At 40.6% G+C, this 25,866-nt stretch overlaps 2 protein-coding genes across 2 annotated transcripts in view; both read left to right on the forward strand.

The window, feature by feature from the left end:
* LOC134346236 (DNA replication licensing factor MCM6-like) overlaps positions 1 to 20,929 on the forward strand; it is a 28,649-nt gene extending 7,720 nt beyond the window's left edge. Inside the window, exons 9-17 of the mRNA XM_063047550.1 lie at positions 312 to 453; positions 1,093 to 1,200; positions 2,178 to 2,333; positions 2,425 to 2,553; positions 3,060 to 3,221; positions 4,184 to 4,322; positions 5,755 to 5,910; positions 11,602 to 11,741; positions 20,318 to 20,929. Coding sequence (XP_062903620.1) covers positions 312 to 453; positions 1,093 to 1,200; positions 2,178 to 2,333; positions 2,425 to 2,553; positions 3,060 to 3,221; positions 4,184 to 4,322; positions 5,755 to 5,910; positions 11,602 to 11,741; positions 20,318 to 20,437 — 1,252 coding nt within the window. The 3' untranslated portion in view covers positions 20,438 to 20,929. The remainder of the gene's footprint in view (positions 1 to 311; positions 454 to 1,092; positions 1,201 to 2,177; positions 2,334 to 2,424; positions 2,554 to 3,059; positions 3,222 to 4,183; positions 4,323 to 5,754; positions 5,911 to 11,601; positions 11,742 to 20,317) is intronic.
* Positions 20,930 to 23,937: 3,008 nt separating this feature from the next.
* The window catches only part of LOC134346858 (lactase/phlorizin hydrolase-like), a 107,763-nt gene continuing 105,834 nt past the window's right edge, over positions 23,938 to 25,866 (forward strand). Inside the window, exon 1 of the mRNA XM_063048636.1 lies at positions 23,938 to 24,610. Coding sequence (XP_062904706.1) covers positions 23,959 to 24,610 — 652 coding nt within the window. The 5' untranslated portion in view covers positions 23,938 to 23,958. The remainder of the gene's footprint in view (positions 24,611 to 25,866) is intronic.

Below are 25,866 nucleotides of genomic sequence, written 5' to 3' on the forward strand. Positions count from 1 at the left end.
GAGAATGGAGAGTACAGCAATTCAGTCAGGTTGCACTACTTTTTTTTGCAGTTTCATTCTGCAGTGTAAGATATGGTTTTGCAGCTGTGGTTCTGGTGTTCCGTTTTACCCATGGCCAGTGTTATCTAGCATGAAAGGTTTAATGCCAAAAAGCTCCCAAACAGATATTGCCAATGTAACCAGGGGTAATTGGAGTGAATATATTTCTAAATAGCATGTTGCTATGAAAGATTGGCATATAACTATTTTTGTTTTATTATATGTGAATTAAAGATAATTGCATGACCAATATGTTGTTCTGGGTAAAACAGGCACGTGGAAGAATTCAGTCCTCGGGCTGTGTACACAAGTGGCAAGGCTAGTACTGCTGCAGGTCTGACAGCTGCGGTTGTTAGAGATGAAGAATCACATGAATTTGTCATTGAAGCTGGAGCATTGATGCTTGCTGATAATGTAAGAGTGCCTTTATTAACTTTATTACTGCAGTCCACTTCCAATAATAACCATTTTGGTATCTTAATGGATTTTGAAATTGCACAGGAGGGGAAGGGGAGGTAACCCAAGTCGTCCCTGATGTGTATCTTCAAACATTTATTTGCCCAGAGTATGATGCAATGCTGGGCAGTTGCCACAAGAGGCCCTCAGTTATTTAAATTGTAAAACCAGCATAACATAATGAATGGAGACACAGGAGACTGCAGATGCTGAAATCTAGAGCAACACAATCCGATGGAACTCAGTAGCTTAGGTACCATCTTTGGAGAAAATTGGACAATCAAGATTTCGGGTCGAGGTCCTTCATCTGGACTAGATTGTCCAAATGAATGGTCTCGACCCGAAGTGTTAACTGTCCGTTTTTTTTCCATACATGGTGCGTGACCTTCTGAGTCCCTCCATAAATGGCAAATCCTGTGATTCGATGCATGTCCTTCCTGGTACTCTTAAACTTGTCCTGAGTCATGGATGTCAATTTTTTTTCTTAAAATTGCTTGTACAACATTACTAAGCACATTTAGATCATAATTGCTGAAAATTATTGTAGTCTTCACTGAGCAAAGTCATTGAATTCACCTGTCCGTTTCTTTCTGTTAGGGTGTTTGCTGCATTGATGAATTTGATAAAATGGATACAAGAGATCAAGTGGCCATCCATGAAGCCATGGAGCAGCAGACTATTTCTATCACAAAGGCTGGAGTCAAAGTAGGTTGTTTAATTCATACTCTTGCTACCTTACTGTAAGCAGAATTTCTTAAAGAATGAACAGTAGTTGGCTCTATATCAACAGGTGATAGTGAAAGCGCATAAAATTTCTTTGTAAATAGGTATTTTTTTCTGTTCGTGATAGAAGTTGATTATTCCTATTCATTTCTCATCCAAGTACTTTATTGAAAAACTTAATAATTTAATCTTCCTTAGAACTTTTGATCAAACATAAACCATAGAAACGGTGCAGAGAAGATTTACGAGGATGTTGCCTGGATTGGGGAGCATGCCTTATGAGAATGGGTTGAGTGAACTCAGCCTTTTCTCCTTGGAGCGACGGAGGATGAGAGGTGACTTTATAGAGGTGTACAAGATAATGAGAGGCATTGATCATGTGGATAGTCAGAGGCTTTGCCCAGGGCTGAGGTACTTAGCACGAGAGGGCATAGTTTTAAGGTGCTTGGAAGAAGGTACAGAGGAGATGTCAGTGGTAAGCTTTTTACGCAGAGTGGTGAGTGTGTGGAATGGGCTGTCGGCAGTGGAGGTGGAAACAATACGGTCTTTTAAGAGACTCCTGGATAGCTATGTGGAGCTTAGAAGAATAGAGGGCTATGGGTAAAGCCTAGGTAGTTCTAAGGTAGGGACGTGTTTGGCACAGCTTTGTGGGCCGAAAAATATTGTCTCCACACTGAGCACAGGGAAAACTACTGGTGTGATATTGGATTTTATGGGGAAAGTAAACTTGATGGTTTGAGAATTCAAGATTTCAATATGTCATTGTTTAAAAAACACATTAAAATTTCAGTGCAGAATATCCTGTCACTTTGCTGAAAGGCATTTTGTATTTGCATTTTAAATATGGAAATGGTAAAATTTATGAGTACACAGCTTTAGCCAAGAACATAGTGTTTTTATAAGGAAGGTTTTTTTTATTGTGTTTTTTTTAAACCATACCATTACTTTTCTTGATGTAGGCAACCTTGAATGCCCGGACGTCTATTTTGGCTGCTGCAAACCCAGTTGGTGGACGATATGATCGTTCAAAATCTCTCAAACAAAATGTAAACCTCACAGCCCCAATCATGTCTCGATTTGATTTGTTCTTCATTCTAGTTGATGAGTGTAATGAGGTGGGAATAAATATTGACCATGTTTTTATGCTTATTTTTCTCAAAACATTGCAAATGAAGAAATTTACCCAATGAATAATTTGCTAACTAGGTAACAGATTACGCAATTGCCAGGCGCATAGTGGATCTTCATTCTCGAATACAAGAATCCATTGAGCGAATCTACTCTTTGGATGATATCAGGAGATACCTGCTTTTTGCGAGACAGTTCAAGCCTAAGGTTAGTTATTTAATGAAGACAATATTACTTTGTACACAAGAAAAGCAGTAGTCTAGTCAATCCTTTGAACCTGTTCTGTATTAACGTGATGCGATTGATCGTATGTCTCAACATCATGTTTCCAGTATCTCCCCAAAACCATCCATAAATATTTTTAGTGACTTGGCCTCCAGTTATTGGTGGTAGAAAATTCTTTAGGTGATCCAGGATCTGAGGAAAACAGAATTTACTCATCCTGAGAAGAAATTTATCTGCAACGTGAAAGTGTGACCTTTGGGTCTAGTGCCACGCACCCTGTTGGAAATTTTACTAATTTAGTTGTCCTCTGTTGTTTCTAAACATGAATGAATATGGGCCTGATTTCCTCTAGAGACAGTCCTGCCATGCTAGGAACCATCCTACTGATCCTTTGTTGTGATCCCTCTACACAAATATACACTTTCTTGGGTAAGGAGATCGAATGCATGTTGCTCAAGGTGTGTCTCATCAAGCCCTGTATAACTTAGATCTCAAAGGAATCGGAAGACTTCATTGTGGAACAGTACAGGCGACTCCGTCAAAGGGATGGATCTGGAATAACTAAATCAGCATGGAGAATCACAGTACGTCAGCTGGAGAGCATGATTCGACTTTCTGAATCCATGGCTAGAATGCATTGCTGTGATGAGGTAATATTGATGCACATATAAAACTTATTGTCTGAGAGGACCCATTAGCCGCTCTAATTCCCAAGCCTGCTCTTGCATCAGGCCAGAAAAGCATGACTTATCATTTTGGTTACTATTGTCCAGTCATTCTACCCTCAGAGCAAGATTACTAATCTATCTGTTATCATGTGCAGCCTATTTGACATGGCACTGGAAAATAGATCCTGACTGCAGAGTTAGGCAGGGAGTAGGGGAATACAGACCATTTGCAGGCAAAAGGATTTCATTGGATTGGCATCGTGATTATTGTAGACATGGGTTAAAGGGGTTCCCGACCTGGCGTCCACAGACCCCCTCGGTTACTGATGGCATGAAAAAGTTTGGTAACTCCTAAAATATTTGGTCATGCACCATTCAATATTCAAAGCTTGTTCTGTTGAAATTTGGAGGCAGTGACTGATCTGAAAATTACAAGGTGCAGTTGCGTAAATAAAGGCAGCTTTCTAAGCTGAGGGCATAGCAAGGAGCCACTGGCCACAAGTGGCCTGGAAATAAATCACAATATTTATACAGACAGTAATTCTATATGCATGTAAAAAATACATTTGCAGAAAAATTCCTAGATTGCATATTTACCCACAGCAAATCGGCAGATTGCAAGGTAGTATAGCATAGTGTTTACAATGACAGCAATCACCAATTGGGGTTCAATTCCATCCACTGTCCATAAGTAATTTGTGCAGTCTCATGTCCACATGGTTTCCCTATGAGTGCTCCAGTTCTGTCCCTCCACCCTCTACAGATACCAAAGATGTACAGTTAGGACCAAAAGTGTGGCAATACTTGTGGGCTGCCCAGCACAGGCCTTGCAAATTTGATCTGATGCAAAAAGACACATTTCACTATGTTTTGATGCATGTGTGACAAAACAATCAATCAGTTTACCAGATTCTTTGTGTATATTTTTACTTGTGTCTTTATAGGTTCAACCCAAGCATGTCAAAGAAGCTTTCCGGCTTCTGAACAAATCAATTATTAGAGTGGAAACTCCAGATGTAAATTTTGACCATGATGATGAGGGAGTGGAAGAGATGGAACAGGAAATCCATGAAGGGATTAATGGTATGCTATTTTAGTTGTAGGATTGAAACTTAATGTAAATCTAAATAAATGTGAATATTTTTTATTACAGTCTTCCATTTTGAAAGGCTGTGTATCAATCTCCTTCAGTGACTGATGAATACAGTAGATTTAATGCTCTTATCCATTTATTTTTCTTCTTTCAATCTGTGCACTATTATGCAGAAGGGTAACATTTTCTTTTTAATCTCAGCTTTCATTTGTATTAAAAGCCCTTAAATGTTGGCACATCTACTGATCACATTTGATTGGTTCTTAAATATGTGCATGTAAATAGTTTGTTCAAAAAAACGCCTCAAAATTGTGGGTTATCAAGTGGAATAAAAAGGCAGATGATCTAAATGTAGAGAGAGCAATCGAGTGAATGACAGGGATCTAGCTGTTTGGTTGCATAGGTCACCAAAAAAAGCCAACAGGTCCAACACAATTAAGGCAAACAATAATTTAACCTTTTATTTTGAAGTAGTTGGAGTTTGCAAGTAGTTACAAATAGTAGCATTTTGGCGAAGCCACTCCTGAAATAGTTTGAACAGTCTGGTGACCTCAACTTTAAAAATAATATAGTAGCATTGAATACAGTCCAAACTAGATTCATCAGGTTAATTCCTGGGATTAGTGTTTTCTAGCTGCTAAACAAATCAGTTATTGTATGGAAATCTTCAGTGACAGTGATAACCTATTGGAATTCTCCACTCCAGAGGTTGGTTGGGGCATGATTGGAAATATTTGACATGGAGTTAGGCATTTGAAAAATCAAGAGGTTGAGGACCTTTTTAAAAAAAAAACTGGAACAGAGTTGAAGCCAGCAATGACCTTGCTCAATGTGGGCAGGTTGAGAGACCCGGTGCCTATTCCTGTGGATTTGAGGTATGGAGAGATAAAACATACCTAGTCCGGACAGTCTCAGAACTATGATTCCTATAAAACTGGCATCCTCCAAAGCTTCAGATATCATCTGCTTTGAAGATACTGTCTTCTGATAAATAATACTACTGAGAACATTCTGATATAGTGTTGGTTATGTTCAGTTGATTTCTCAATGATTTTGGTTAATTGGAATGTGGCCAGTTACTTGCTTTCCCAGTACTGTAATTTTGCTGATTACCAACAGGAGGTGCATATGATTTGGCCAACACAGTTGGCATTTATATTTTGTAATTGTGGTCTGTTTTTTGTACGTTTATCACCGGTAACACCAAAGAACAGTTCATCTCACTTCTCGCACTGCCTGTTTTCTCTGGATTCTTTGATGGAGATGTGATGTTTAAGTATTTTCCTTGCAACCTGAAAATACTGCTTAGACTTCAGTAATTCGATATGGTAATGGCAGTAGTATTCTAGCAAACTTTAAATTTATTTTACCATTGTGTTGTTGAAGTTGGCATTGAACCATTCTAATAAATAATTTTGACAGGACATGCCAATGTTCCAAATGGGATAAATGGTATTGATGGCCATTCCGAAGACAGTACCAAGGAGGATGTGCCAAAATCCACAATGAGACTGTCTTTTGTAGAGTATCGCAAGATTTCGAATCTTCTGGTCATTCATCTCCGCAAATTAGAAGAAGGTAAGATTGTAGATAATTCTGACATGCATTGCATAATGTAGCTAAAACATTGCTTTAGAAGAGTCATTTGATCACTGTCTTGAATTTGAATTTTTAAACGAGATTCAGATTACAGGAATTTGAGTTGCTCTGATACCAACAAGGAGGATCAACTCCATGTCAAACTTAAATTGCTGTTCATTAAACACAAAAGATCTGTTATTTTCTTCTTGAATTATATCTTTTTTTTAGAACAAATCATTTAAAGAAAGCTTAAGATGCATTTAATCTGAAATGATAAAGTGAATAGCAGCATTTGATATTTAAAATAATAGTTTGACAACCATGTTGTGTTTAATGTGAGGTCTCGGGTTCTTAGAATCACAAGCCTCTTCACCACAACAAGGTGGTGGTACCGCAGAGAGGTTGAAGCCATGTTATGTTTCACATGAGGTCAGTGGTAATGGACTCTTGTCATTGCTAAATTGCACAGTGTACTTGCAATACAATGCAAAAGTCTTAGGCACCCTAATATTTTATATAAATTTTGTTTAGTTGTTTTTATCTTCTGTATTAGTGTCAGTAGAATAGAGCAAATTTTAGATTTCCAAACATTTGTTTTCCAAAAAAAATTAATGTTGCAGAGAAATGTTTGTTTCATTAATGGAAGTAACACATTAAGTTGGACCACTTTTGATATTAAAAAACTTAATTACTTTGTAGGTATATAGCCCAGGTGCTAATGATCAATAACATAATGAGTTGAATGAACTAAATTGATTAATTAAAACATGTAGAAGGAATCAAACTGGAAGAAGGACAACCAAATTAGAAGGTGAAGGTGCGGCAGATTGGACAGTTTAGCCTTTAAATCATCAATTCTTACAGCATGGCAAGAGTGAGCATAGCAACAAGACACAAGGTGGTCATCCTGCATCAGCAAGGTGTCCCCAAGCAGAAATTTTGCAACAGACAAGAGTTTCAAGATGAGCTGTCCAAGATCTTCTGAAGAAACACAAAGAAATGGGCAAGGTTAAGGACCAGAAACACAGTGGTTGGCCACAGAAACTGGGTGCAGCTGACAAGATGTACGTCAAACTGATGTCCCTTCTAAATTGGAAGAAGTCCAGCACTGTTATCAGCTCTGTACTCACAAAAACCACTGGAACCTGAATACTCCCCTTTACAGTCCGGTGAAGTCTTGTCAGAAGTGGTCTTTATGGAAGAGTTGCTGACAAAAAGCCACTCCTCCAAAGTGGAAACAAAGCCAAGAGCTCCCCTACGCTCAAAAGTAAGGACTAGGTGTTGAACAATGACAGCAAGTGCTCTGGACTAACAAAATCAAAATTTGAAAATTTGGTTAGAGCAGGAGTCAGCTTGTCTGTAGGAGAGCTGGAGAGCTCTACATAGATGAGTGTCTGCAGTCGACAGTGAAGGACGGTGGCGTTCGCTGGTGGTTTGAGGCTGCATTTCTGAAAATGGAGTTGGCGCTCTGGTCAGAATTAATGGAAACCTCAATGCTGAGAAATACAAGCATCAAGGAGGTGTTCTGGTCTTGCCAACTTCATTCCGCAGTAGGTCAATGACTACCAACGCTTGGCCAAGGTCATAAAGGGTTAGTTGGGGTGTGGTGGTGGACACTAGTCTAGCAATCTTGCCAGAGATGTTTGAACAAGTTAAGGTCAGAAATCTGACTGGGCCACTCAAGTATATCAAGTTTCTTCACTTGAAGCCTCTGGCAGTGTGATTTGTGTCATTGTTATGCTGAAAGATGAACTTCCTCCCCAGCTTAAGCTTTCTGGCAGAGGCCAGCTGTATCCAGGACACTTCTGTATTTAGCAGCATTCATCTTCCTATCAACCCTGACCGGTTTTCTAGTCCTTGCAGCTGAAAAGCATCCTCATAGCATGATGCTACCTCCACCATACTTTACAGTTGTAACGGTGTTGGCTGATGCACAGTCTTAGATTTAAGCCACACATACTGCTTACTGTTGAGGTCGATAAGTTGCTCTTTAGTCTCATCCAATCACAAGACCATCTTCCACATCTTTATATTCCACATGGCGCTTTGTAAATTTTTATTTTCCCAGAGCTTCTTCCTTGCCACTCTTTCATAGTACCTTTTTTGTGCAAGTCCTTAAGATTGTGGAGCCATGAACTTCATCTCCAGTTGTAGCCGCTGACTTCTGCAGCTCACTCAATGACTTGACGTCTCAGTAGACTTTCTTACAAGTGCCATTATTCTCCAGTGACTAAGTTTGGTGTGGGGGGGGGGGTGTGGTTGTGGTGTGCTGACCTTGGCAGTGTGACTGGTTTCATTTTTTTCCCCCACTTTTTCCTTGATGATCTGCACTGAGCTCCAAGGTTTGTTCAGTGCCTTTGAGATGATCTTTTACCCTTCCCCAGAATTATTATCATTTCCCTGATTTGCCTCAAATGCTCTTCTGTCTTCACTTTGGTTTGGTCTGTTGAAAATCTGCATAACTGATTGAGCTTACAGAAAAGGGGTATTCTTATGAATTCATTGACAACAGGTGATCCTCCAGTTTTTCTCCATCATCAAATTGGGTTAATTGGTAAGGTAAGGTAATATATAATATTGCACTTGAGGAAAGTTAGTGTAATAACTACAAACGGGATGAATACTTCAGCCTACCGTGGTTGGTTGTTAATTTTTAGTAAATTGACGGGTTTTGTAATTTTTCTTTTGACTTGACATGATGCATAGTAATTTTTTTAGATGAGATCCTACTTCAGTATATTATAAATTTAGAAAATGAGACAGTAAAATGTGGAAATAGTTGTGGGTCTGAATACTTTTTTTATGGGACTGTACTAAACCCTTTAAACCCTTTTACCTTTAAAATGATGACCTCTAGTTTGATTTCCCCAACCCTAGAAAAAAAGACCACTTGCCCTATCTAAGGCCCTCATGATTTTGTATATCTCTGGGTCTATCCTTGCAGCTTTTGTTACCCTCCAGTCTGCTGGTACCTCACTAGAGGTTAGCAATGTTATAAATATCTCAGTGGGAGTTCCACAATTTCTTTTGCTTTCCATGTTATTCTTGAAGTGCCTCAGCCTAACCTGAATATCTGTCCACCTTCATACTCTGTGACATGCAACACCTCATCTATTGTAATATGCACAAGTCCCAAAACATCTCCTTTAACTTTGCAAGGTTCTGAAGCCCTGGCATCTTTGTCCTCAGTAAAAACAGGAGAAATAATCATAGAGAATCCTGCCCAACAGTTACACAGATTTCCAGCTTGGTCTTGGTGCTCTAATTTTTGCCCTGATCACACTTTTTCCCTTGTATCCTTCAAAAAAAAACTTAGCATCTCCTCAATTTTTTCTGCCAACGTGACTTTATCTTCCTCCTCGCCCTCCTGATTTTTACCTGTCTATAATACAGCATCCTCCACATATATATCTCCAGTGATTCAATTGATCCTAGCTCCTTGTATCTGACACGAGCAGCCTTTCTTGATCAGAGTTACAGCATCACTTGACTTCCAGGGTTTGCAACCTATGGCAGCTTTGCCTTTTTTAACAGGAACATGTAGTTTTTGAAGTCCTGTCATCTTACTTTTTAAAAACATCCCACCTATCAGAGGTCCTATTGCCCATAAACAGCCCAGACCAATCAGCCTTTGAAAGCTCCCGTATAATAGTGTTTAAAATTTGCCTTGGCTCAATTCTGAACTCAGGCCTGTATACTAGAACATTGAACATTACAGCACAGTACAGACCCTTTAGCCCACAATGTTTGTACAGGTACTTTTTAACTTGCTGTAAGATCAGTATGACCCTTCCCTTCTACAGAGCCCTCCATTTACAGTCATCCATGTACTTATAAGAGTTTTTAAATGCCCCTAATGCATCTGCTGCTACCACTCCCCTTGGCAAGGAGTTCCACAGACCTCTGTATGTGGGGGAGGGAGAAGAACTTGCCTCTGAAACTTTCCTCCAATCACCTTAAAATTATTCCCCCTAGTATTAACCATTGCCATCCTGGGAGAAAGGTCTCTGGCTATCCATTTGATCTACTGTATGCCTCTTGTACACCTTTTATCAAGTCAACTCTCATTCTCTGATCCAAAGAGAAAAGCCACTCATGCTATCCTTTTTAAGACATGCAGGCACCGTCCCGGTAAATCTCTACACTATCACTGAAGCTTGCCCATCCTTCCTATAAAGCCCCTTCTTGCCACAAAGTTGATTGGCTTGTTAACTTGACAACTATTGGTGTTGTCCCCAGGATTCATCTGTTTCTCCACACTCAGAATCCTTCCATTAACCCTGTGCTCTGCCTTCAAATTCAACTGTCTGGCATGAATCATTTCACTCTTTTCCAGGTTGAACTCCACCTGCTACTTACTCAGCTCTGCATCCCTGTCGGCGTCCACATCTCACTCATGACAACCCTCCACACTATCCACAATTCCAGACTTCATGTCACCTGCATACTTACTAACCCACCCTTGCACTTGCTCATCCAGGTCACTTATGGCAATGTCAAAGAGCAGGGGTCTCAGAACAAATCCCCATGGAACATCGCTGACCTCCAGGCAGAATTCACTACATCAACAACCATCACCTGCCTCTTCCTATAGGTTAAACCAAGTCTGTACCCACACAGCCAAGTTTCCCTCGATTCCATGCCTCCAGACTTACTGCACGAGCGTACCATGAGGAAACTTATCAAGTGCCTTCCTAAAATCAATAAACACCACATCCACTGCTCCACCTTCAATGTGCTTTGTCATATCAGAATTCAGTTATGCTCATAAGGCATGACCTGCTCTTCAGAGTTATGCTATTTCCAATCAGACTACGCTTCTCCAGATACTTGTAAACCTTGACTCTAAGAATCTTTTCCAATAATTTGCCCTCCCCTGAAGTAAGATTTGCTAGCCTATAATTTCTAGACTATCTCTTGGAAAAAGGAATAGCATTTGCCACCATCCCGTTGCTGTGGCCCATGAGGATGTAAAGATGACCCCAAAGGCACAGCAGTCTCTCCCCTCACTTCCTGTAGTAACCTTGGATATGTCCTACCCAGACCCAGGGACTTCACCTATCCTAATGTTTTCAAAAGTTCCAGCACACAGTAAATAAATTCCCTCATTCAAAATCCTTCGGTCGTCTTATAATTGCACTAATTATGATGCTGTTAATCTGAGCATGATGCTTATGGCAGAGTGAGGTTAAGATAGGTAAAAACCTAAATATGGAGTCTAAACATCAGTTCAGTGGGTTTTGATGACTTCGTGAATTCCCTTACCATAAATTCAAGCCTGATTGCACAGTTCTGTACTGTATTTGGGTGAAGGCAACCTGGAAATCAAATCACACCAATTCAAACACTGCTCACACCAAATAAATTCATTAGCATCACACTATTTACAGGTGAAAATAGAAAAGGCGTGATGGAAACATAGTATAGTTTCACCTGCTTGTTTTCTCAACTGTCCACTAATTCTGTGTACTCTGGCAACCTCTAAGCTTTCTGGGCAGCTTTCTCAAGTGGACTCTATAAACCACTTAGTCAAAAATGATTAGGAAAAGGCTTTATTAATGATTAAGTAAGACAAAGATAATGTAGCGAGGAAGGATGATGATCCATTCGATTGTTGTTATATATGCTACTGACTTAGATTTACCCAAGCCTGCACTCCATAGCTAAACTTTTTATTTCAATTTTCAGAGGATGAAGATGCTTCCCCGAAGAAGAGTGAACTTGTTAACTGGTACTTAAAGGAAGTTGAATTAGAAATTGAATCAGAAGAAGAACTAATTAACAAAAAGAAGTTAATTGAGAAAGTTATTTACAGACTTATTCACTATGTAAGTTTAAAAAGTATCTTGTCCATTTCAATCTGATCAGTTTGATTTTCGTATTGCCGATAGAATTTGCACTTAGTACATTTGAAATTTGAAGCAGCAAAGAGGTCATAATGACAGAACTCCAATATACAGTATGATGCACCCGATGGAAATAAGACAAGTGGTTGACCTTCCAGTGAAGATTTATTGAAGGATGTTTAAGATGTGAGCAGTTTTTGTTGATCACTACAAGACCTGATTCCAAATCACAGGCAGATTTTTACTTCCATTTAGATATTGATAAATGTAACCTTCTCACTATGCTCGTATGCAAACTCTGCTCGTTAGCCAGCTCTGCTAACAGCAATGTGACTCGGCAATGAGAAGGCCACTTTTCACAAACAATATACGTCTAGGGTCACTGTGATTTATGGGTTCAATAAAACGGGAACGTTGTGATTTTCCGATTAAAGAAACATTGATTTGAGCGAATGCTGCATACATACTGCCCATACACAATTGTCAATCAGCAAGAAATAACAGATAGTACACTGCATGAAATTGTAAAGAAAGTATATTTACGAATTTCAGCTTTATCAAACAGTCAACAGGAAAGAGAAAATTAAAAAAAATTAAAGGGCCCATTACAGATAATCTAGTCCAATGTGCACAGAACTCCAGGATGAGCTTTGTCTTTACTCAAACACTAGCCCCACCGTCTGCATGAAAGCACACATCACATTCAGAACTTTGCTTGAAATCCATTTCGAGCAAACTGGCTCTCTCTCGGGAGTATTAACCCTTGCACCTTGGAGCTGTTCATCTGCACAAACACTTCTTGCAATGGGAACTTGCCTTCCAACAGCATTCTGCAGCATCTTCCCTTCTCCGCAGCTGTCACTAGAAGCCTCTGAAACCAACTACTGTCCTTCAGAAAACCCTTCCCCACAACTCTCTAGAACCTTCTCTCACATCCCACTAACCTGATTGGCTGGCTCACTTTCTTTAGTTGGACAATGTGTGTCCCTATCTTTAGCTGGAGCCAAAACACACTTTCCAACATGGCACACTACTTTTACAGAAAACTGCTAATATAAACTACCTCACAGCATGGCAGTAGAAATTGTAACCAGGGTATTACATAAAATATCTAACTGATTTGAGTTGGTTATTTCACAAACTCACCTCATCTTTCCACCACCTTGACAAGGATAGAGTTCATAGAAACATAGAAACATAGAAAATAGGTGCAGGAGTAGGCCATTCGGCCCTTCGAGCCTGCACCGCCATTTATTATGATCATGGCTGATCATCCAACTCAGAACCCAGCCTTCCCTCCATACCCCGTGACCCCTGTAGCCACAAGGGCCATATCTAACTTCCTTTTAAACATAGCTAATGAACTGGCCTCAACAGTTTGCTGTGGCAGAGAATTCCACAGATTCACCACTCTCTGTGTGAAGAAGTTTTTCCTAACCTCGGTCCTAAAAGGCTTCCCCTCTATCCTCAAACTGTGACCCCTCGTTCTAGACCTCCCCAACATCGGGAACAATCTTCCCGCATCTAGCCTGTCCAATCCCTTTAGGATCTTATACGTTTCAATCAGATCCCCCCTCAATCTTCTAAATTCCAACGAGTACAAGCCCAGTTCATCCAGTCTTTCTTCATATGAAAGACCTGCCATCCCAGGAATCAATCTGGTGAACCTTCTTTGTACTCCCTCTATGGCAAGGATGTCTTTCCTCAGATTAGGGGACCAAAACTGCACACAATACTCCAGGTGTGGTCTCACCAAGGCCTTGTACAACTGCAGTAGTACCTCCCTGCTCCTGTACTCGAATCCTCTCGCTATAAATGCCAGCATACCGTTTGCCTTTTTCACCGCCTGCTGTACCTGCATGCCCACTTTCAATGACTGGTGTATAATGACACCCAGGTCTCGTTGCACCTCCCCTTTTCCTAATCGGCCACCATTCAGATAATAATCTGTTTTCCTATTTTTGCCACCAAAGTGGATAACTTCACATTTATCCACATTAAATTGCATCTGCCATGAGTTTGCCCACTCACCCAACCTATCCAAGTCACCCTGCATCCTCTTAGCATCCTCCTCACTGCTAACACTGCCACCCAGCTTCGTGTCATCCGCAAACTTGGAGATGCTGCATTTAATTCCCTCATCCAAGTCATTAATATATATTGTAAACAACTGGGGTCCCAGCACTGAGCCTTGCGGTACCCCACTAGTCACCGCCTGCCATTCTGAAAAGGTCCCGTTTATTCCCACTCTTTGCTTCCTGTCTGCTAACCAATTCTCCACCCACACCAATACCTTACCCCCAATACCATGTGCTTTAAGTTTGCACACTAATCTCCTGTGTGGGACCTTGTCAAAAGCCTTTTGAAAATCCAAATATACCACATCCACTGGTTCTCCCCTATCCACTCTACTAGTTACATCCTCAAAAAATTCTATGAGATTCGTCAGACATGATTTTCCTTCCACAAATCCATGCTGACTTTGTCCGATCATTTCACCGCTTTCCAAATGTGCTGTTATCACATCCTTGATAACTGACTCCAGCAGTTTCCCCACCACCGACGTTAGGCTAACCGGCCTATAATTCCCCGGTTTCTCTCTCCCTCCTTTTTTAAAAAGTGGGGTTACATTAGCCACCCTCCAATCCTCAGGAACTAGTCCAGAATCTAACGAGTTTTGAAAAATTATCACTAATGCATCCACTATTTCTTGGGCCACTTCCTTAAGCACTCTGGGATGCAGACCATCTGGCCCTGGGGATTTATCTGCCTTCAATCCCTTCAATTTACCTAACACCACTTCCCTACTAACATGTATTTCGCTCAGTTCCTCCATCTCACTGGACCCTCTGTCCCTTACTATTTCTGGAAGATTATTTATGTCCTCCTTAGTGAAGACAGAACCAAAGTAATTATTCAATTGGTCTGCCATGTCCTTGCTCCCCATAATCAATTCACCTGTTTCTGTTTGCAGGGGACCTACATTTGTCTTTATCAGTCTTTTCCTTTTTACATATCTATAAAAGCTTTTACAGTCCGTTTTTATGTTCTCTGCCAGTTTTCTCTCATAATCTTTTTTCCCCTTCCTAATTAAGCCCTTTGTCCTCCTCTGCTGAACTCTGAATTTCTCCCAGTCCTCAGGTGAGCCACTTTCTCTGGCTAATTTGTATGCTACTTCTTTGGAATTGATACTATCCCTAATTTCTCTTGTCAGCCACGGGTGCACTACCTTCCTTGATTTATTCTTTTGCCAAACTGGGATGAACAATTGTTGTAGTTCATCCATGCAACCTTTAAATGCCTGCCATTGCATATCCACCGTCAAGCGGTCCCTATTTTATGTCTTGTTTCACCAAAGTACAGGAGGCCACCGGGAGCACCGGATACAATAGATGACACCAAAAGATTTGCAGGGGAAGTACTGGCTCACCTGGAAGGACTGTTTGGGACTCTGAATGGTGGGAAGGCAGGAGGGAAGTGGGCAGGTGTAGCATCTCGATCACTTTCAGGGGAATGTGAAAGGAGGGAGATTAGTGGGGAGGGATGAATGGGCAAGGGAAGCACAGAGGGAGTGATCCGTGTGGAGAGTGGGGGGGGGAGTAAAGATGTGTTTGGTGGCAGGATCCGATTGAAGGTGGTGGAAGAGGCAGGGAATGACGTGTTTAATGCTGAGGTTCTTGAGGTGGTAGATGAGGGCAAGGGGATCACAGAGACATGGCTCCAGGGTGACCAGGGATGGGAGCTCAACGTTCAGGGATATTCAATATTCAGGAGGGATAGACATGAAGGAAGGGGAGGTGGGGTGGCGTTGCTGGTTAAAAAAGAGATTAACGCAATAGAAAGGAAGGACATAAGCCGGGAAGATGTGGAATCGATATGGGTAGAGCTGCGTAACACTAAGGGGCAGAAGACGCTGCTGGGAGTTGTGTACAGGCCACCTAACAGTAGTAGTGAGGTCGGAGATGGTATTAAACAGGAAATTAGAAATGTGTGCAATAAAGGAACAGCAGTTATAATGGGTGACTTCAATCTACATGTAGACTGGGTGAACCAAATTGGTAAAGGTGCTGAGGAAGAGGATTTCTTGGAATGTATGCGGGATGGTTTTTTGAACCAACATGTCGAGGAACCGACTAGAGAGCAGGCTATTCTGGACTGGGTTTTGAGCAATGAGGAAGGGTTAATTAGCGATCTTGTCGTGAGAGGCCCCTTGGGTAAGAGTGACCATAATATGGTGGAATTCTTCATTAACATGGAGAGTGACGTAGTTAATTCAGAAACAAAGGTTCTGAACTTAAAGAGGGGTAACTTTGAAGGTATGAGACATGAATTAGCTAAGATAGACTGGCAAATGACACTTCAAGGATTGACGGTGGATATGCAATGGCAGGCATTTAAAGGTTGCATGGATGAACTACAACAATTGTTCATCCCAGTTTGGCAAAAGAATAAATCAAGGAAGGTAGTGCACCCGTGGCTGACAAGAGAAATTAGGGATAGTATCAATTCCAAAGAAGTAGCATACAAATTAGCCAGAGAAAGTGGCTCACCTGAGGACTGGGAGAAATTCAGAGTTCAGCAGAGGAGGACAAAGGGCTTAATTAGGAAGGGGAAAAAAGATTATGAGAGAAAACTGGCAGAGAACATAAAAACGGACTGTAAAAGCTTTTATAGATATGTAAAAAGGAAAAGACTGATAAAGACAAATGTAGGTCCCCTGCAAACAGAAACAGGTGAATTGATTATGGGGAGCAAGGACATGGCAGACCAATTGAATAATTACTTTGGTTCTGTCTTCACTAAGGAGGACATAAATAATCTTCCAGAAATAGTAAGGGACAGAGGGTCCAGTGAGATGGAGGAACTGAGCGAAATACATGTTAGTAGGGAAGTGGTGTTAGGTAAATTGAAGGGACTGAAGGCAGATAAATCCCCAGGGCCAGATGGTCTGCATCCCAGAGTGCTTAAGGAAGTGGCCCAAGAAATAGTGGATGCATTAGTGATAATTTTTCAAAACTCGTTAGATTCTGGACTAGTTCCTGAGGATTGGAGGGTGGCTAATGTAACCCCACTTTTTAAAAAAGGAGGGAGAGAGAAACCGGGGAATTATAGGCCGGTTAGCCTAACGTCGGTGGTGGGGAAACTGCTGGAGTCAGTTATCAAGGATGTGATAACAGCACATTTGGAAAGCGGTGAAATGATCGGACAAGGTCAGCATGGATTTGTGAAAGGAAAATCATGTCTGACGAATCTCATAGAATTTTTTGAGGATGTAACTAGTAGAGTGGATAGGGGAGAACCAGTGGATGTGGTATATTTGGATTTTCAAAAGGCTTTTGACAAGGTCCCACATAGGAGATTAGTGTGCAAACTTAAAGCACACGGTATTGGGGGTAAGGTATTGGTGTGGGTGGAGAATTGGTTAGCAGACAGGAAGCAAAGAGTGGGAATAAACGGGACCTTTTCAGAATGGCAGGCGGTGACTAGTGGGGTACCGCAAGGCTCAGTGCTGGGACCCCAGTTGTTTACAATATATATTAATGACTTGGATGAGGGAATTAAATGCAGCATCTCCAAGTTTGCGGATGACACGAAGCTGGGTGGCAGTGTTAGCAGTGAGGAGGATGCTAAGAGGATGCAGGGTGACTTGGATAGGTTGGGTGAGTGGGCAAACTCATGGCAGATGCAATTTAATGTGGATAAATGTGAAGTTATCCACTTTGGTGGCAAAAATAGGAAAACAGATTATTATCTGAATGGTGGCCGATTAGGAAAAGGGGAGGTGCAACGAGACCTGGGTGTCATTATACACCAGTCATTGAAAGTGGGCATGCAGGTACAGCAGGCGGTGAAAAAGGCGAACGGTATGCTGGCATTTATAGCGAGAGGATTCGAGTACAGGAGCAGGGAGGTACTACTGCAGTTGTACAAGGCCTTGGTGAGACCACACCTGGAGTATTGTGTGCAGTTTTGGTCCCCTAATCTGAGGAAAGACATCTTTGCCATAGAGGGAGTACAAAGAAGGTTCACCAGATTGATTCCTGGGATGGCAGGTCTTTCATATGAAGAAAGACTGGATGAACTGGGCTTGTACTCGTTGGAATTTAGAAGATTGAGGGGGGATCTGATTGAAACGTATAAGATCCTAAAGGGATTGGACAGGCTAGATGCGGGAAGATTGTTCCCGATGTTGGGGAGGTCTAGAACGAGGGGTCACAGTTTGAGGATAGAGGGGAAGCCTTTTAGGACCGAGGTTAGGAAAAACTTCTTCACACAGAGAGTGGTGAATCTGTGGAATTCTCTGCCACAGCAAACTGTTGAGGCCAGTTCATTAGCTATGTTTAAAAGGAAGTTAGATATGGCCCTTGTGGCTACAGGGGTCAGGGGGTATGGAGGGAAGGCTGGGTTCTGAGTTGGATGATCAGCCATGATCATAATAAATGGCGGTGCAGGCTCGAAGGGCCGAATGGCCTACTCCTGCACCTATTTTCTATGTTTCTATGTTTATTGAGCCCCTCCACTCCATCTTCCAAGAGTGGAATTTTCTAGTGGCAAACCATTTTATTTTAACTCTCATCTCCATTCCCGTTCTGACATGTCAGTCCATGGCCTCCTCTTTTGCCACAATGAGGCCACTCTCAGGGTGAAGGAGCAACATCTTCTGCCTGGTTAACCTCCAGCCACGTGGCATGAACATCGATCTTTCTCGTTCCAATTTTTTTTTCCCCTCCCTCTGGTGCCTTTCCTCCTTCCCTTTCTCTTCACCTATCATCTTCTAACTTGTCCTCCTTCACCTCCCTGCCCACCTTTTTATTGTGTCATCTTCCCCTTTCCTCTTCAGTCCTAAAATGTCGACTCTTCATTTCCAGCATCTGCAGAATCTCGTGTTTATAACTTGTTTAAGTATGGCTTTAACCTAAATCACTGATTTGGGCAGTAATCTAACAGAGCTAATATATGATAAGCCCATTAGTATCTAGATCTATGTATGTAAAGTCTTGTTTGGATAGGTTTCAGAAAAACATTAGAAAGTACTGTTACTGATGTTTCAGTCTCTAAATATTGAATGTGCTTTTAGTGGATCATGGTTGAGATCCCATCTGCACCCAGCAATCACCTTTGAAACAAGCTGGTTATTAAACCTACGGTCATAGTACAACACAGGGCCTACAGTCAACAGTGCAGCATGGGAACAGACCCTTTTTTCCACAATATTGTGCCAAACTAATTTAATTATTAATCAAGTGAATCAACTCATTGCTTCTGCCTACACAGTGTCCATAACCCTTCCCGTTCCTGCATGTACATATGCCTAGGAGCCTCTTGAATGCCCCTCATATCTACCTACACTACCACCCAGGCAGCACCTTGACAAGGTGCCCCTCATATCTACCTACACTACCACCCAGGCAGCACCTTGACAAGGTGCCCCTCATATCTACCTACACTACCACCCAGGCAGCACCTTGACAAGGTGCCCCTCATACCTACCTACACTACCACCCAGGCAGCACCTTGACAAGGTGCCCCTCATACCTACCTACACTACCACCCAGGCAGCACCTTGACAAGGTGCCCCTCATACCTACCTACACTACCACCCAGGCAGCACCTTGACAAGGTGCCCCTCATATCTACCTACACTACCACCCAGGCAGCACCTTGACAAGGTGCCCCTCATACCTACCTACACTACCACCCAGGCAGCACCTTGACAAGGTGCCCCTCATATCTACCTACACTACCACCCAGGCAGCACCTTGACAAGGTGCCCCTCATCCACCACTCTATTTAAAAAAAACTGGCCTGCACGCCTCCTTTGAACTCATCCTCTTGTTAACTGCATGCCTTCTGGTAAGAGACATTTCAGCCATGGGAAACAGATACTGGCTATCTGCTCTGTCTTTGCCTCTCATTCTTAAAAGCATCTGTCAGATCTTCTGTTCTTCCTGCACGTGGTCTCTAATCCAGCAGCATCCTGGTAAACCCTTTATATATCCCTTCCAAGGGCTCTTCTTACCAATGTATTCCTCTAATGGAGCAACCAGAACTGAATGCAGTACTCCAGGTGCATCCTAACCAGAGTATTAGCGAGATGCAACATAATTTTCTGACTTTTTTTAAACAAAGGGAAGCATGCCAACCTGATGTAGCCACTTGCAGGGGAGCTGTAAACTTGGACCCCAAGATCCCTCTGCTTATCAATACTTAAGGGACTTCCCTTTATAGAGGCAGAAAATAGAAACAAATATGGTCATCTGTCCTACACTTCCATAATCAGAATTGAATGTGCAGAAATTCTCAACTGCTGACACTTCAATGACTGAAAACTCTGTTCCTGGTTTGGGGAAAAAAAGACCAGAGCTAACAAGTACTCATCCATTCCAAGTAATGGCTGAAAAATTATTTGTTCTTGGAGAAGCATTTAACTAGTGGCACTTCTACTCTCTGTATGGCTATATTGTATTTAAGCATTAGACTTTTTTATTATTACACAGTAAGTGTCTAAATCTAAAACTGGTGTGTTTTATGAACCTTGTATTTGTATTTCTTGAAAGGACCATATCTTGATTGAACTGAAAGAAACTAGTCTGAAAAGTCGAAAAGGAGAAGGTGAAGAAGTTTTGGAACAGGATCCCTACCTTGTGGTTAATCCTAATTATACTTTGGAAGATTAAGTACCTTATGTTTTATTGGAGCAACCTAGAATGTCCTGATACCTATTTCTTTAAAATTAACAGATAAAAAATGTTTTGGAAAGGAGTTAATTCCATTCCAGTATAATCAAGAATTGAAACAAATGGTGCCTGTTACATTTTAAGATGTTTGAGCTATTTTTAAATGCGGCATACCATTGAGCTTCAAAGTAAAAGCTCAAAGCAAACTGCAAAACATTTGTATTCACAATTACTGTAGAATGTTTGCTGATTTATGCAAATAGTTTATATATTTGTAGAATGGCTTGCATTGACAATAAAATCTATAACTGAGAGGAGATGTAATTCCCAAGTAAGGTAAAATTGTACGCACTTCTCGATAGATCTTGGAGTGACCATGATATTAATAAAGCAAAACATTAATTCAAAGCTAGCTGTGGAGTTCTGGAAATTGTAAATATTGCGGAAAACAACCCTTGTGTTGAAATTGAGTGCTTAAATAAAAGAAAACAAATTGTAGTTGCTCAGTTTTCTTTGTCATTTTACTAATTAAATCAAAATTTTAAATACTCTTTTAATAACCTTGTATGGGTAAAAATGAAGTAGCAAGAGTAGTTGGATTATTTAAGGCCAAGCTCGCTCAATAATTCCTCAGAATATATGTTCCCTAATCCAGGCAGCATCCTGGTAAATCTCTACACCTTCTCTAAAGCTTCTACATCCATCCTATAATGAGGCAACCAGAACTGAACACTAATCCAAGTGTGGTTGAACCAACCTCCTGGCAGAGTGCGCTGCTTCAATTTCGACCCTCGTCTTAAGTGGGCTAGCCAATTCTGAATCCACATTGGCAAGCTTTCCATATAACAATTACAGCACGGAAACAGGCCATCTTGGCCCTTCTAGTCCATGCCCAACTCTTACCCTCACCTAGTCCCACTGACCTGCACTCAGCCCACAATCCTCCATTCCTTTCCTGTCCATATATCTATCCAATTTTAACTTTAAATGACAACATCGAACCTGCCTCAACCACTTCTTCTGGAAGCTCGTTCCACACAGCTACCACTCTCTGAGTAAAGAAGTTCCCCCTTATGTTACCCCTAAACTTTTACCCTGTAACTCTCAACTCATGTCCTCTTGTTTGAATCTCCCCCACTCTCAATGGAAAAGCCTATCCACGTCAACTCTATCTATTCCCCTCATAATTTTAAATACCTCTATCAAGGCCCCCCTCAACCTTCTATACTCCAAGGAATAAAGACCCAACTTGTTCAACCTTTCTCTGTAATTTAGGAGATGAAACCCAGGTAATATTCTAGTAAATCTTCTCTGTACTCTCTCAATTTTGTTGACATCTTTCAGTGACCAGAACTGTACACAATCCTCCAAATTTGGCCTCACCAATGCTTTGTACAATTTCAACATCACATCCCAACTCCTATACTCAATGTTCTGATTTATAAAGGCCAGCACACCAAAAGCTTTCTTCACCATCCTATCCACATGAGATTCCACCTTCAGGGAACTATGCCCCATTATTCCTAGATCCCTCTGTTCTACTGCATTCTTCAATGCCCTACCATTTACCATGTATGTCCTATTTTGATTAGTCCTACCAAAATGTAGCACCTCACATTTATCAGCATTAAACTCCATCTGCCATCTTTCAGCCCACTACTCTAACTGGCCTAAATCTCTGCAAGCTCTTCATTATCCACAACTCCACCTATCTTAGTATCATCTGCATACTTACTAATCCAATTTACCACTCCATCATCCAGATCATTAATATATATGACAAACAACATTGGACCCAGTACAGATCCCTGAGGCACACCACTAGACTCCGGCCTCCAATCTGAGAAAGTTTTCCACCACTACTCTGGCATCTCCCATCCAGCCACTGCTGGATCCATTTTACTGCTTCAATATTACTACCTAACGATTGAGCCTTCAGTGTGGAACCTTGTCAAAGGCCTTACTGAAGTTCATGGGATGGCAGGTCTTTCATATGAAGAAAGACTGGATGAACTGGGCTTGTACTCGTTGGAATTTAGAAGATTGAGGGGGGATCTGATTGAAACGTATAAGATCCTAAAGGGATTGGACAGGCTAGATGCGGGAAGATTGTTCCCGATGTTGGGGAGGTCCAGAACGAGGGGTCACAGTTTGAGGATAGAGGGGAAGCCTTTTAGAACTGAGATTAGGAAAAACTTCTTCACACAGAGAGTGGTGAATCTGTGGAATTCTCTGCCACAGCAAACTGTTGAGGCCAGTTCATTGGCTATGTTTAAGAGGGAGTTAGATATGGCCCTTGTGGCTACAGGGGTCAGGGGGTATGGAGGGAAGGCTGGGTTCTGAGTTGGATGATCAGCCATGATCATAATAAATGGCGGTGCAGGCTCAAAGGGCCAAATGGCCTACTCCTGCACCTATTTTCTAAGTTTCTAAGTAAACCATTTAAAAACAACATGAAAATGCAGTTAATCCTATCATTCCACAGACTTATGTACTTACTTAATTTGGTAATATTCTGACATTTAGTAATGTTTGCACTACCAGTCACTGTTACTCTTAAGGTAGTCTGTTTGTTTTTCACCAGCTTCCTACCTGATTTGTCAATATTTCCACTAAATTTCTATCACGGTAAATCTGTAATGCCACTGCTCATCTGAGTCAAAACACTTAAGCGAACAATGGTGCTGTTTGAATATCAGCTGTGAGGTGACCCTTGTACTTGGGCAGGTACACACTCTTATGGGTTCAATGGGGAGGGAGGACAGCGAGAATATTGGGACTGTCCTGAATATTGGCACAACTTTAAATGATCAAGCCTAACATAATTTTATCTGCAATCTCCTGTTTGGATTGAGCTTAACTATTCTCCATTACCCAGCTTGTTTGTAAAACTACAGCAATAAACACACATTTCTGCAAGTGTTAAAGACCTTAAATTTTTATGGTTAGAATTTAGAGCCAAATCTGGACCTTCCATGGTCACATTTAAGAATTATTCCTTTGTATCTCACCATAAAAACATTTACCATGTCTGAAGGGTGTTTGATGTAGCTGGATTTAAGCATAGCACATGGACCGCATATTTATAAAAGTTCCATATTTTATCCCCTATACTGGCAAACTTAATTGATATCAAAATACAAGAAGGATGAAAGAGAAGGAAGTCACATTTGATGCCTTTTATCATTGGAGTAATCTAAACTGGAAAACTGATTGGTTTAGACACAATATCACATTTCATCTGTGCATCCAATCGAACTACTTCATTTAAATAAATGGCTATTAAATCACTTAAAAAGCTCTAAGAAAGAAAGAATTGTGAAGCATTGGAGACAATAAGGTCTAGCGGAAAGGCACCAGTGGAATTCATTATAATTTCTAAATTTAGCTTTTGCTGTTAAAATTCTGGCCATAATTTTATCATAAGCGGAGCCGTTCAAGAGGGTGGTGCTTAACTGCAATTAAGTAATTAGAGCTAATATATAAAGTCCTGGACTTGCTCTTTACACTAGATCTATAAAATGGAGCTACAGACCACGGTTGTCGTCATCTTAGTTTTCATAAGTTTGACTAGTGCAGAAATAAAATTACCACCAGATTTTATGGTAATTGGTGGCCCTTTAACAAATACTCTGGTGAATACTTTGGCGAAAGATGAAGACGAGCACCAGATAATTGACATCGATGTGGAAGGCACAGACTCTATTTGCCTGGACCCTCTGCCAAGCTACGTGAAAGATCACTTTAAAACTCAACATCGAAAAGGACTTTCCCATTACAAAGTAATGCTTCCTTGGGCTGGTATTCTGTCCGAAGACATTGATAAGAAGGTGGATCATAAGCAAGTGAAGTGCTATTCAAATTTCCTAAATGAATTAATAATTGCAAATCTCAAGCCTATAATGGTTCTGAACGTCAGCAACATCCCTCAACATCTGACCACAAAGTATGGCAACTGGGAGAATGAAGCACTTATTGAATCCTTTGCAAACTATGCACGATTTGCTTTCGTAACATTTGGAGAAAAAGTTAAAACCTGGATAACATTCAATGATCCTTCAAAGATAATATACCAACACAAAAAACTAAACACAGAATCTTCAGCAATCAGGAATATAATGCTTGCCCATAAAAAGGCGTACAAAATTTATCACAATGAAGTGGCGCCTATAGGTAAGTCTTTGTAACAATATAAATTGCAAAAGTATCAGCATAAATAAGATGTTAGAATTCAATGCTGGTTCTCAAATCTACAATGAATGATCAATATACAAAAATAATTGTGTTGAAGTTAAATATCAAGGAGAATGTAGGTGCTGCAGGAGTGCAAAGAGTATGGCTGAAACAGATAAAGTTGAGCCAAGTGATATCCTTATCCACATTTATCTGCTTTGTGAAATACTACTTGTTAGATTCTTAACCTTTATTATGCAAACATAAGATAATAAAAACCATCTTTTAATCAAAGTCTAAAGTCAACAAATGAAGTGTATGCTTTGAAACTTCAACTATCTCTCATTCCTTTTATGGACCTGAGGTGACATAGTTTGGCTGTACGGTTGATGAAGGATACACTAACCAATCTAAATAATTGCTAATTTATTTCATTTCCCTCGAGTTTTGTCATTTAATTTGTTAGTTAGTAGGACAGTTCCATGTTCTGCATGGCCTAATCCTGCTAGCACCTCTTGTGGTCCTATATCACTGCCCAACTTCATGTATCAGGTATTCAATTTCACATAGACAGGATTTCTTTTGCTCATGAGGTATTTGTAGATCACATATAGAGACTTATATAGATTGCTTAACATTTTGGATTTGTTTAATATTTTATTTGTTTCACAAGGTACAAAATGTGCAACTAGTGTAAAACAATTCCAAAGATTTGAATATTTTAATGACACTAATGACCAAATTATGATGCATAAAATCATAAATTAAAATCATAAAATATGATGCAAGTTATGATTCTGAGGTTTCCATTTACTTGGAGGGAAAAAGGGGGTAAAAGGATACATGGAAGAGGGGAAGGTTTATAAAGTTAAATTGAATAGACAAAGTTGTGGAAATGTAAAAGCAAGTAGTGACAATCAGCAGTGATTGCTAGACAGGACCAATGGGGTTTGTGGACTAGTGGAAAAGTAGAAAAAGAAAAAAATGGTAATGGAAGTTTGAATTCAACACACTTCATCTGCAATTTTGTATGCATTCATAATGACATTGATAAATGAATTACTGAAATACAAATAATTGTCTAATAAGCATTGTATAAGTTAAATTTTCAAAGTAAACATACACCAATGGAGAACAACCGTGCAAACTAAATAAGGACAATAAAAGTGTTTTTAAAATAAAATGTGACCCAAAATAACAGAACTAGAATATAAAAATAAACTTGCAAAGAATATGAAAAGTGATTACTAAATCAT

This window comes from Mobula hypostoma, chromosome 5, assembly GCF_963921235.1.
Source record: "Mobula hypostoma chromosome 5, sMobHyp1.1, whole genome shotgun sequence".
NCBI lineage: Eukaryota > Metazoa > Chordata > Chondrichthyes > Myliobatiformes > Myliobatidae > Mobula > Mobula hypostoma.